The sequence below is a fragment of the Podarcis filfolensis genome (assembly GCF_964270895.1).
Source record: "Podarcis filfolensis genome assembly, chromosome: 11".
NCBI lineage: Eukaryota > Metazoa > Chordata > Lepidosauria > Squamata > Lacertidae > Podarcis > Podarcis filfolensis.
This window is the reverse complement of record NC_139613.1, coordinates 24,236,455-24,249,665: the sequence shown is the minus strand read 5'-3', so window position 1 is coordinate 24,249,665 and position 13,211 is coordinate 24,236,455. Positions and strand designations below refer to the sequence as shown.

The 13,211-nt window shown below is 40.7% G+C and overlaps 1 protein-coding gene across 2 annotated transcripts in view; it reads right to left on the bottom strand.

Annotated features, from left to right (window-relative positions):
* The window catches only part of NDUFAF2 (NADH:ubiquinone oxidoreductase complex assembly factor 2), a 42,613-nt gene that overhangs the window by 3,023 nt on the left and 26,379 nt on the right, over positions 1 to 13,211 (bottom strand). For both annotated transcript variants that reach the window (XM_083576333.1, XM_083576334.1), the window contains exons 2-3: positions 9,928 to 10,017; positions 3,275 to 3,315 (exon numbers count right to left, since the gene is read on the bottom strand). In XM_083576333.1, coding sequence (XP_083432459.1) covers positions 3,275 to 3,315; positions 9,928 to 10,017 — 131 coding nt within the window. The remainder of the gene's footprint in view (positions 1 to 3,274; positions 3,316 to 9,927; positions 10,018 to 13,211) is intronic.

Below are 13,211 nucleotides of genomic sequence, written 5' to 3'. Positions count from 1 at the left end.
CAGCAGTCCGCCCCACCCCAAAAACCCAGATGAAATCAAGAAAACCAGGGACTGGAAATCCAGGGGTAGATTTTTGTATGCGAGGAGCGTGAACTTAGTTCTGGCACTAAAAACAAACTCAGGCTGAACATGTGCTCATATGTGCTCTGTTTCTGAATATTAAGTGTGTCTGCCTCTGGGGATCCATGGGGCTTGAGATCCAAAGCCCCCGGCACCCCACCCCAATGCCCCTTTAGGGCTTTCCATGTATTATTGCCAGCAGAATTGCTGGTAGAACCTTTCTGCCCCCCCGGACACAGCTGGGCTTCCAAGGTGGCAGAGAGACATTTACATACAATGGGGTGAGGTGGGCATGGTAGACCTGCATTTTAAAAATGGGAAAATCATACATTCTCCTGTAGAACATATAGTTTGGATGATCTATGGACATGCTTATATTAGCCACCATTTTAGAAAAAGCATTTTTTCCTGTGTGAATGTCTCTTCCAAGAAGGCATTTCTCAAATGCAGTTTTAGAATGTCCTTATACTGAAAATAAGAATATACATATTTTCAAAAAATCTGCCGCTTGATCAATCAGGAACAATGTTTTCATCAGCCAAGAGGCTTTTAATTGATTGGTCTAATCAGTCAATCAAACTAAATGATACAGTCTATCCCCTAAGCTTGACTGAATTTAAAAGCAAGACAATCAAAAATCTAGTCTGTGCTCCTACTGTCATCTAGCAAAACTACTTCTAAATCACATCTCAGGTTGGTGATGGCGAATAGGAATTCTATGAAAATGAACCTCCATGATTGAAGTTAGTTTTCATCATGCCTCTTCTGAAATAAATAATATTCTTATGATCAAATAAGGAAGGCGGGTATGCACTGCAGTAACTAAACATAATGTAATTTCCAATATAATTATTCTCTTCTGGGGGGGAGAGAATAATAATTTAAACTTTATGCTTATTACTACTCACTGGAGTACATTTTCCTCCCTTGACAAGGAGGCTGTCAAAACAGATAATTATGGAAATGCTAGAAATAGTTTGAAAGAAGACAGGAGCTGTCACAAAAAGTTTCTTCTTTTTAACATTTCACCTTGTATCCAACTGTGCAATTCAGAAGCCATTTAGTTTTTATTACTGCATAGCAAACACACGGTGCATTAGAAATGAAAAGCAGTTATTTACCGTATTTTCTATTCCAAGCCACTTTCAGACTTCCCACAGTAGCTAAAGGAACTTACAAATGAATTCAATTTCACATTAAAATGCAACTTAGAGTTTGCTTTAAAAAAAATAAAAAACAACAGCCCACTATCTCCAGCCTTAAAGAAGCAGAACAGTTTTTTTTAAACTTAAGTTTAACTCACCAGATGGCATTCAGGTTATTCCAATGAAAACATCAGAGTACATTAGAAGAGCCTTGCTGGATCAGCCGAAAGACCTATCTGCTCCAGCATTTTGTTCCCACAGTAGCCAGTCAGAGGAATATGGAAATTCTGCTCCCAAGCAGAATTCTCCTGCTCAAGGTCCTCAGCAACTGGAGGCAATATAGCCATCATAGTATACTTCATGAAATTGTCTCATCCCATTTAAGAGCCATCCAAATTGGTAGCCATCACTATATTTTATGCTAGCAAATTGCATAGTTTAACTATGTACTGTGTAAAGAAGTACTTTATTTTGTTTGTTCTATTATCTCCCAATATACAACTTCACTGGATGATCCCAGGTTCTAGCATTTCTGTAAGGGGAGATGGAGAACAAGGGCTCAGCTAAATGCTACACATGAACTCTTGCAACAAAAACACTCACAAACAAACCACTGGAGGAAGATTTGAAGCAGATGGGGTGCTTAACTCTTAGCTTGCCCACCACTTCTATACTGCAAATCAGCAGCCAGGTTGGGTTGCTTGCTGGGACAAGGTGGTTTGAGCATATAACACCAATCCTAACCAGACAACACCGGCTGCTGATTAGTTTCTGGGCCCAATTCAAAGTGCTGGTTCTGACCAATAAAGCCTTAAATGACTCATGAATGTGATACCATAAAGACCACCTCTCCCCATGTGAACCGATCTGGATTCTGCAATCATCACCCGAGGCCCTTCTCATGTGCCTCCTCCACAAGGCCCAGAGGGTTGCAACACGAGAAAGGGCCTTTTCTGCAGTGGCTCCCCATTTGGGGAATGCTCTCCCCAAGGAGGCTTGTCTGGCACATTTGTTACAAATCTTCAGATGCCAGGTAAAAACGTTCCTCTTCTCCCAGGCCTTTGGCTAATTAAACAATCTATGGCCTTTTAAATTGTGTGTGGCTGGGGTGGGTTGTATTATTTTTGTTTGTTACTATGTTAAGTATTGTGCTTTTATACTGTAAACCATCCTGTGATCCTTGGAAGAAGGGTGGTACAAAAATGTAATAAAAATAACTTTCAGGTAGGCTTACAGACTTACTCATTAGTGGAAACAGTAATAATATATTGATATAGTTTGGAGATGAGGAACCAAATAACTGCTTGGAATCACACAAAAAATGCTTTATGAAAGGCAAATGTATGAGTGGGGCAAATACTAGGAATAAAATCTGGACTTTCTAGAATCTAGAAATTATGTCTAAAAATTTCCTTTGCTTGAAAGTTCTATCAATACTGCTGCAGTCAGTAGCTAACTTTAAGCAGAGAGGTATAGGGTCTGTACACTGATTCAGAACAATTCTTGACTAAAGCCACTTTCAATTATGAACACTACACTGGAGCTACAAACTCTTTGAACAATCCTACCACACGGATTCCTTGCAGCCATTTTTATAGATTCCCTCTCTTCCTAAGGTTTGTCACACTGGCCAGGAGAGCTCCATTTCAGACAACAACTACTACTTCTATTTTTATTAAAGCTTTCAACAATATAATAACTATAAAAATACAAACAAAACAGGTGAAGTATAGAGCCCTCACAGGCAAGGAGAGCTCCAAGGCAGAGACAGAAAGGTGAGAGAGAACAGACAGGACCTAGAGGCCTAAAAGGCAGCATTCCATACACCCCAAACAGCACATAGTGCATTGTTGCGCATTGGTATGATGTGAGAATGATACCATGGTGCAACACAAGTGAGACTTCAGAATAGAAGTCCAGGGAAACCCAAGATCCATTTCACATGTATCACTGGCAAGCCATGTGTCCCCCATCTTGTATTTGTGCACAAAGAACTGCTTTCTGAGTGAAGTCATTAGGCAAATAAAATAATCAGTAGTTTCACCTAGATGCAATGTAGTCTCTCTTACCTCAAATGTGGGTGGATCTTTTCTTTTTTTCCTAATCCAAGCTGCAAAAAAATATTAAAACAGAGGTCAAACATTTTTTTAGAAAACTGCTCATAATTGTATCAATAGTACAGATTACGTATCTGAAGGCCACTTAAATTAAGGACTTGAATGCCAGAAGGCAAATGGACTACGGACGGACATGGAGATTGGTGCTAGATGGCTCTTGCAGTCAGAGCAGCAGAAAATAGCTGTCATCAAGAATGCTAGAAAATTAGGCATGGCACCCACAGAACAGGACGTCCCCATTCCACAAGCACTTGAGTTTCCACTTTCTAAACCTTCACCTGACACCACTAAACACATGAAATGCACTTCCACACACAGAAGGTTTAGGAACTGGTTCTGCAAGAACTGAAACTGAAGTTTTCAGAATGCCAAATGATTTGCCACCAGAAAGCAGCAATGCATAAAAGCTCAATCCACTGAGTCATCCCTAACAATTTCTCACATTTGTCTCCCAGGCCAGCTTGTGCTTTTCTCCAATAATTCCTAAAGCAAGATTCTTGACACTTAGCCTGGCATAATGGTTAGAATATAACACTACGACTGAGGTGACCCAAGTTCAAATCCAAACTCAACCACAAAACTCACTGGTTGATCTTAAGCCAATCACTATCCTTCAGCCTAACCTACCTTACAAGGTTGCTTGTGAGGAAAACATAGAAAAGAAGAACTCTGTACACCCCATTAGCTCCTTGGAGGAAGGGTACACGTAATAACAAAACATTTCCCCCCTAATTTCTGACTTAAAACTGCAGGAACTTTAACTCTGGCCTTCTTTAAGTCCATTCAGCTCCTGGACAAGCTCTCTCATAACAAACCAGCTCTGTCATGTGTAGATCATCCTGCCAACAGTAAGGGGAGGGGACAGGTAACTGCTAATCAGGTGAACATGTGAGGTAAGATTTTTGTCTGTTTAGACTGTCTCTTGCATTCCTAGAAAATGTCATAAGGGAAACACTGGAAGAGCGGGGGTGGCATTACATGTGCCTGTTGTATTGCCAATGAGTAAAAAGTCAGTAAGCACATATATATTGTATTGTATCCAAGGAAGTTGTCTCATTAGCTCAAGGACTTCCACCTGCGCTACAGGATTTCTCCTCCCTGTCCTCATGTGCCCTCCCCCAGTCTTCTCTGGAAGGCTGGGGAAAACCCCAGTACAGATTTGGGGAGGAGGCATGGGGAAAAAGGAAAGGAAGAGGAAGAGGAAGCCTCACTGCGTGGGTGGAAGTCCTTGTACTAACAGGATGACTTTGTTGAATACAGCCAAGTAGGTTGTACCCAACTAAGTTTTACTCAGAATAGATCCACTGAAATTAATGGCCCAAAGTTAGTCATGTCCATGAATTTCAATGGGTTTATTCTCAGTATGATTAGCATTGGATATAACCCACTGAGGCTCCTCTGACTGACAGCAGGAGTAAGGTAAAAAGTAATACAAATTCTGCTTCCAAGCACTGGCGGAGGAATAGGAGTGCCGGGGGAGCGCACCGCCCCCGGCAGCGCGATCCCGGTGGGGTGCCATCACAGCTGCCCGCACTGGGCGCCCCGCCTCCGCAGGGGGCGTGCCACACCCCCAGGAAGTGTGCCATGCCCCTGTGGGCGGCATACCACGCCCCCGGGATGCACACCAGCCCAGCCCCGCCCTGTCTGCTCTCTGCCCCCCAGTGTTGGAGCATGAAGCTCCGCCACTGCTTCCAAGATGAGGCCCAAACTCTAATTGTGGCAAAGAAATGAGGTGGACAAATCTCTTTATTGCTGATAACCGAAAAGGGGGGGGGGAATGACAAGTTGTTTCTGCCATATATAACCTGTCTTCCCTACTCAAGGCAGAAGAGTAAATCTGCTAGAAAGCGGTGGACCTTATCCCTATCTTTTAAAGATTATTTTGGAAAGTCTGATTCTATCCTCAGAAGAATGGAAAGGGAGTCCTTTGCCTTCTCACAATTTGGTATACCACTGATGTAGCTGTCTTTGCTTTGCTGATCATAGTTATTACTAACGTTATAGCGACAGCAATAACTGTAATTAGTTTATGCACAGCCAAACAATGCTGATGATGCTTCTAGACCAATGTTCCTTCTCAAACACTTTCCTCCCATTGTTGCTGTCCTCCTCTAACTCCTTCTCAGTTTATTTATGTATTTCAGAAATGTAGTGACCAGAATTGGATGTAAAAGAAAATATAATTAATTAAAGAAGAACCTGCTTACAGTCAAGCTGTAATTTTATTCCAACATTTATATCTATCCTTTCAATACCTTACTTTCAAAATTAAAACATATATCAATAAATTAAAACACAGTATTAAAACTACCACCAGCAACAACAAAATAAAACAGCACTAAGGAACAGTATAATAAAATCATTATCTGCACAAAGCAAAAAACAGGATCTGTGCCAGTTCAGCATAATTCCTAACCCTAGTTTATTAAGAGTTAGGCCCATATACCTCTCCCTAACCTCAACTATCATGGTGTCTTCAAATGTGTTTGCAGTTGTTTCAGTACTGTCAACTGTGGTTTAAAATCACATTGCATACCAGAACATGAAACCATCTTGGTTAATGAGCCAAAATCAAAACACAAAATAGATATTGCAGCTTAAAAAACCCTCTCTCTTGTTCTTACCAATTGTCTTTCTATTAGTAAAGTGGCAATGAGGTTGAGCATTATCATCATAAAATGAGAATGAAAAAGAAGCAGTAATACTAATCACAAAACCAAAGGGTTAAAGGGAGTGCATTTTTTTATTGTTGATTTCGCTAATAGTCTCACCTACATACTAAGCTTTGAGTCAGAACAAAATGTAGTTAATGTGATTTTACTCTTATTTTCATTTTGGGAATGGCTCCTTACGACAGGCATTTCCAATATTATTTATTTTACACAACGTATAGTCTCTACAGAGTTGAACAGAGGATGTTTACAAGAAGCTTAAATCCAGCCAATAACAATGTTTTCCTTAATATTGTCCAAAAATACAGCTTCTTCAAATCCATAAATTCTTTATCTCATCTTTATTATTGCTTAGCATCCATTCCCCCATACTTTTCCTTTACTTTCACCAAACCTCTTCTATATGTGCAGGACAGTAAAACCTCCATTGCAGTTTAGAAAAATCATTGTTGACGTGAAAGCAGACAAAATCTTTGCAATTATTAGAATTGTTCTTTGCCCTTTCAGCTTGAAAATGCATCCAGTGCAATCAACTTCTAGAAAAACATTTACATAAACCAGAATGCTTTCATTCAGTCTCAGCCAAAATAGCTTCTATTTGGAACAGTATAAAAGGCAAAGAAAACACAGAGAGAGAGAGAGAGAGACAGATGAAGTCCAATTCTACAAAGTTCTCATCAAACCTTTTGTAAATCCACTGACTGCAATTCCAATTTTCTAATTACATAGTTGTAATTAATTATATAAATACGGTATGGTACTATCCACAGTCTGTGCTTGTGATAACGCTACATTTGTCTGAAAGGAATTTAGCAAGATAAACTGGACATTTCATACCTTGAGACCTTGGCATTCTTTCATCAGCACTCATTTGCATTCTCATTAGTATGCATGAGATTTTCATTGAACTTTAAGGCTTCTACTGGCATATAACGCATTGTAATGAGCGTAAAAGTGAGCATGCAAATTAAAACTCCCATTAATCACTAAATGGTACCCATTAAAAAGAGAGAGAGAGAGAGAAGGACTAGAATAGACAGGCTGTAAAATGCAGCATGAGGCACACAAACTCCTAAATCTCGACACAGAAAATGACAGATACCTTTTCATGAGGACCAGTGACATGTATGAAGAAGGTAAGTTACTAGATACAGTAAGTGACAATTTAGAATAAAAATGATAAAAAGGTTATTGACAGCCTGCATCCACAAGATAATGCCTTTGGCAAAAGGCACATTGCTTCCTTTCTTGAAAGGGAACCCTGACAGAGCAATGAAAGGTGTTACTTACACATGTTATCCATGCTAATCGGGGACTCATTCATGTATTTCCTCAAACCATGGTTGTCATATTGTTGGTTTGGACATGGGACACTCATGTTCAAACGCTTGGTCTGCCATGAAGCTTATGTTTTGTGTTCATGGAGAAAATCATACACACTTAGCCTAATTGTACCTCTCAGGATTGTTGGGAGTATTGGGGGGGGGAATGTGTGCTGTACACATCCCAGATTCTTAGAACAGAGGGAGAAACCCCCACAAAAAACTGTCCACTTAAACAAATGGCATGCTGACTTCAACTCCTGGACATCCCAAAAGTCTAAAAACCCTGTCTTCAGAACAAGCTTCAATCCTTGAGGAATTCCACAGTCGAAGGACATCCACCAAGAATATTCTTCTGTGTACCAGTGGCATAGATATATTATTGTCAAAATGCATTCCTGGTTCCTATGAGCAATCACAATGAAAATGAAGGAAAGGGAAATTGGATCAAATGATACTGTGTTTCAAGGTTTGCTGGTCAAAGCAAGCCTGAAGAAAACAGACTACAGAAAACTGGGGGAGAGGGGTGTACTGGAAGCTCATTCTGATAAAGAAGTGAGCCATACATTTACAGTGGTACCTCAGGTTAAGAACTTAATTCGTTCCGGAGGTCCGTTCTTAACCTGAAACTGTTCTTAACCTGAAGCACCACTTTAGCTAATGGGGCCTCCTGCTGCTGCTGTGCCACCGGAGCACGATTTCTGTTCTTATCCTGAAGCAAAGTTCTTAACCCGAGGTACTATTTCTGGGTTAGCGGCGTCTGTAACCTGAAGCGTCTGTAACCCAAGGTACCACTGTAGTTATAATCCCATAAACTATCTGCAAGGGCACCCCACCCATCACCTCCTTCCAAATCTGTGCAATCTTGTTCATGTTTTACAGAACTGGAGAAATATGAAATCCCACAGGAGAGGCCTTAATGATAAGCAACAATTTTCACTATCTAGTATTGTTATAAGCACTGAGATAATGTAGGGGAAATGCTCTGAACATTTAAAAAAAAGTTATATCAATCCCAGTACAGTATTATTAAAACCTACTTCTTTCTCCTATTACAGAAACAGCCCCAGATAAAAAAAAGGGAGAATATGATTCTCATTTCCTCCCACCATTTCCAAACAGAAGATTTCAGCAGTTAACATGTTAACTGGAAAAATCCAGTTAATGTTCTTCTTTGCATTTAAGCACCTACATTTTTCTCTGCTCTGTCATAAACAAGAATACACTGCACACATCCTCTGCCCAAATAATGGATGGGGAAACAAAGCAGTCTGAACATTTTCTTCCCATCCCCTGAAAGGAACTGTGCTTAAAGAGAGAAAGAGACCATTGCCTATTCATAACACTTTTTATTTCCCTTCTCTTCACAAATCCTTCCAATTCAATGCCACTATAATCACAAAGGGAAAAAAATGTTATGGTAATTATAAGCATGAGCAAGTGTTGTGTTAAAAATGCAAATGCTGCTAATAAAAGTATGCCTTGCCACACATGGTTTATTTTCTGTGCTGGAAAGCCAAATAAACTGCCCAGATTTGCAAATGTATCCTACGCTTCAGAAAGCCATAGGAAAAAGGCATTTTGCATTGTGTCTTCTTTTCTTATCCATGGCCACTTAAAACAAGGCCATTTTCTCAATCCCTAATTATAGAGTTGTGCATTGTTTTTATCCTAAAAGGTAAAGGTAAAGGGACCCCTGACCATTAGGTCCAGTCGTGGCCGACTTTGGGGTTGTGGCGCTCATCTCGCTTTATTGGCCAAGGGAGCCGGCGTACAGCTTCCGGGTCATGTGGCCAGCATGACTGAGCCACTTCTGGCAAACCAGAGCAGTGCACGGAAACGCCGTTTACCTTCCCGCTGGAGCAGTACCTATTTATCTATTTGCACTTTGACATGCTTTCGAACTGCTAGGTTGGCAGAAGCAGGGACCAAGCAATGGGAGCTCACCCCGTCGCGGGGATTCGAACCGCCAACCTTCTGATTGGCAAGTCCTAGGCTCTGTGGTTTAACCCACAGCGCCACTTGATGTTAAATCATATGATGCATTTTAAGCATATGTACTTTTTACTTTCCCTGCTTAAGAGCCATACTTTCAGAATTCAAAGAGAGGAAAATTAGGTGGCATCCCACCTGCATAATGTACAGTACTTCCACTTCCACAAGCAGAATGTTTGTTTGCTTCTCCTCCTCTCTGCAGCTCTTCATGTGCTCCCAAAATCTGCTCTGGAGGCTTGGGGGAGCCTCTGGGACAGATGAGTGGCAGCGGGGAAGGGAGGAAGAGAAATTCCATTGCATCTGCTGGTGCAACACTGGATCTCGCCCATTGTGTTTGAGGTTAGACAGAAAATTCAGAGATGGTACGTCAAGATATACCAGTCTGCTGCAATAGCCTTTTCAGTGTTTCCTCCACCTGCCACAAAGGACTAAGGGAGAAGTAATAACTTGACAAGCCAGAATCATGGGTGTCAAGTGGAAACAAAATTTGACCATCTTAAGAAATCTTAAGGCAAGGGTTAGGCTTAGATGCTCTGTTGTGTCCTTTCAATTCAGCCTGGGAGAATTACAAGTCACTTTATCATACATTACTTTAGCTGTCTCAAAAATGTATTACCTTCCCATTCTGTGGGTATGTCCCCCGCTTCATATTGGTGTTCTTTTATACCAGAAGTTTCTACAAATCTTCTCTCTTTAATAAACTGACCTATTTCAAAGAGAAAAAAGGCTGATTAAGAACATTACATAACACATTCACATGCACGGGTGAACATTTGATATTCTTCAATGCTATTACTTATGTAGATATTTTGACTGAGAAAATCATATACTCTTTTTTCTCATCACTAGGTGTTGTTTAAATCTGGGTCTGTCTGCCTTCCCATCTCTTGCTTCATGTTTTAACCCATCTGCAGTACACACACACACACACACACACACACACACACACACACCATTTTCTCTCAAGCTAGCTGCAATAATGGAAGTAAAGTAAACTAAGCTGGGAGAAAGTTGTGTGTAAGAGAGAAGCAACAGCAAGATTAGGAGTGGGTATAGGTAGGGTTCAGCACCTTTGCCGCAACTAAATAATATCCTGCACTGTTGTTGAGTGTGTAAACCTGGATCTGCCCAATCAAAGAGATGAAGACGCTTCTACTTTGCATCAGATGAAATGGAGCTACACTTTAGACTTCAGAAATAGATTGACTAAAAACAGTACAGGAAGATTTCAACTCAGAGCAGGGTTTAAAAAGCCCTTTAGATTTCAATTCCATGCAAGTTTATATTTGCTATTGTACTGAATGGGACTTAACCAGGTAAGTGTGCATAGGATTGCAGCCTTAGAGTGACCCATTAACACCTCACTTCTTTTTACACTTAAAAGAAAAGGGAAAGGAGGGTGTTATTTCTCTACTTTATACAGTACTTGATAATTTCTTCCACTCTACATATTTTCAGTAATTGTAAATGAACTGCACTATTAAAATAATTAAAGCACTGTATCATTCTAGTATTGATTTAAAGGGAAACAATTGTACAGCCTTTTAGGAGGAAGTCACATATATTAAATGTTTTGGAAGTAAATTAGAAGAGATTGATAGACTTTGGAAGAGCATGAGACACTTGATCTCAGGGTCATGGGTTTGAGCCCCACATTGGGCAAAAGACCCCTGCATTGCAGGGGGTTGGACTAGATTACTAAATTCTATTATTCTATGAATCTCACCCCACTTCTATAGCCCTACCTCCAAGAGCTACAATTTTAACAAAACATATGAAAGGATGTGTGATCTGTTTGGTTCATTGTCAACGTATGGCACCACTGCTAGACTGTATCTTGCCTTAAGGAACATTTTGGGTAGAAGCAGCCAAATTCTGCTTCCCACTGAGTGTTTTATTTATCTGGTCAACAGTGTAAAGCACTAAGTAATTCTATTTTATGAAGTTATGTATTATTTATAAATGTCTAAGAGAAAGTTGCTTTGTAAAGAGTGTCATGCTGTTTGAACATTATCTGCTTTACAAATGAACTAAGGAAAATGCAACGGTATTAACTCCTAAAGTTATGACAATTATTATTATTTTTTATTTACTGAATTTATATACCGCTCTATACCCGGAGGTCTCAGGGCGGTTTACAGAAAAGATCAACATAAAAACCACAATATATAAAATCAAAATAAAAACAACAACCCAATAATACCGTCCTCCAAAAAAAGAGCTACATTTTAAAAGGGCATAGGATGTCAATCGAAAGCCTGGTTAAAAAGCAACGTTTTTGCCTGGCACCTAAAGGCGTATAATGAAGGCGCCAGGCGAACTTCCCTGGGGAGAGCATTCCACAGACAGAGAGCCACTGCAGAGATGGCCCGTTCTCATGTTGCCACCTTCCAAACCTCTTGAGGAGGAGGCACACAATGAAGGGCCTCAGTAAATGATCTCAGGGTCTGGAGGTTCATATGGGAAGAGGCAGTCCTTGAGGCATTGTGGTCCTGAGCTGTTTAAGGCTTTATAGGTCAAAACCAGCACTTTGAATTGGTAGCCAGAGCAGTTGGACCAAGATTGGTATAATATGTTCAAACTATCTTGCTCTGGTGAGCAACCTGACCATTGAATTCTGCACTAGCTGGTTTCCAAATCGTCTTCAGAAGCAGCCCTACATATAACACATTGCAGTAATCTAACCTTGATGTTACCAGAACATAGACAACAGTATTTAGGCTATCCTTGTCCAGTTAGGGGAGTAACTGGGCCACCAGCCGAAGCTGATGGAAGGCACTCTGGGCCACTGAGGCCTCCTGAGCCTCGAGTGACAGCAAAGGATCCAGGAGTACCCCCAGGCTATGAACCTGCTCCTTCAAAGGAAGTGTAACCCCATCTACATCAGGTGACCTCCCACCCATCTGGTCTAGGGAACCACCCACTAACAGTGCCTCAGTCTTATCTGGATTGAGCTTTAGTTTGTTGGCTCTCATCCAGTCCATTACTGAGGCAAGGCAAATGTTTCCACATGCACAATGACTTAGTTGAACTGTCTTTTTAGATTATGAGCCTGAGGGGAAGGAGAAAGTCTTAGTAGTGACTTTTGTAAGCTGCTCTGAGAGCCCTTTGAGCTCAAAAGCAGGGTGCAAATGCTGTATGTAAATAGAATTCCTAATTTCAGAGGATGGGGCGGCTATGAGAGCTGCATGTTTCCCAGCACTTGCTCCAGATACAACTTGTCACTGACTGGAACGGGGGAAAGGAAGATTATTTCCTTTCAAATAGCAGCAGCAACAGGAAGAAAGGGACTGGATCCCACAAATGTACTAGCTGCCCCTGCTGGGAAGTTCAGGGGAGAACCATAGCTCTGGAGTATAGCACACTCATAATGCGAGTATAAAGATTACTCAAGCAGCTTGTGGAGACTGAGTGTATCTCCTCATATTGCCACAGGTCACCAGTGTGTCCTGTACAGGTACCTGAACAACAGCTCTTTTCCTATCTTGGATGCTTCCCATCACATAGACACGCTTTTTATTCAGCCATTACAAACCCTGCGGTACCTCAGGTACTAACCAATTCCTTATGACATAAACTTTCCTACACTGGATGAAGCTGACTTTAAGCCACAAATGCTTATGCCATAATAGGTGTGTTGGTCTTTACAGTATCATAAGACTCCTTGGGGTTTTTGTTTTTGATTGTGTAGCACCACACTAACATGACTATTCTGAAATTGTTGTCACGCGAACCACTGTTGTCACAAGGCCAGTAAATTATTTTCATTTCCAAAATAAACACGTGAGACATGCTACAGAAGACTAAGAAATGCAATTAAAACTCAAACAAAATAGACACATAGGAAAGGTGCTACTATATACCAATTAACAAGATACATAATTAACTCTAATCATTCAA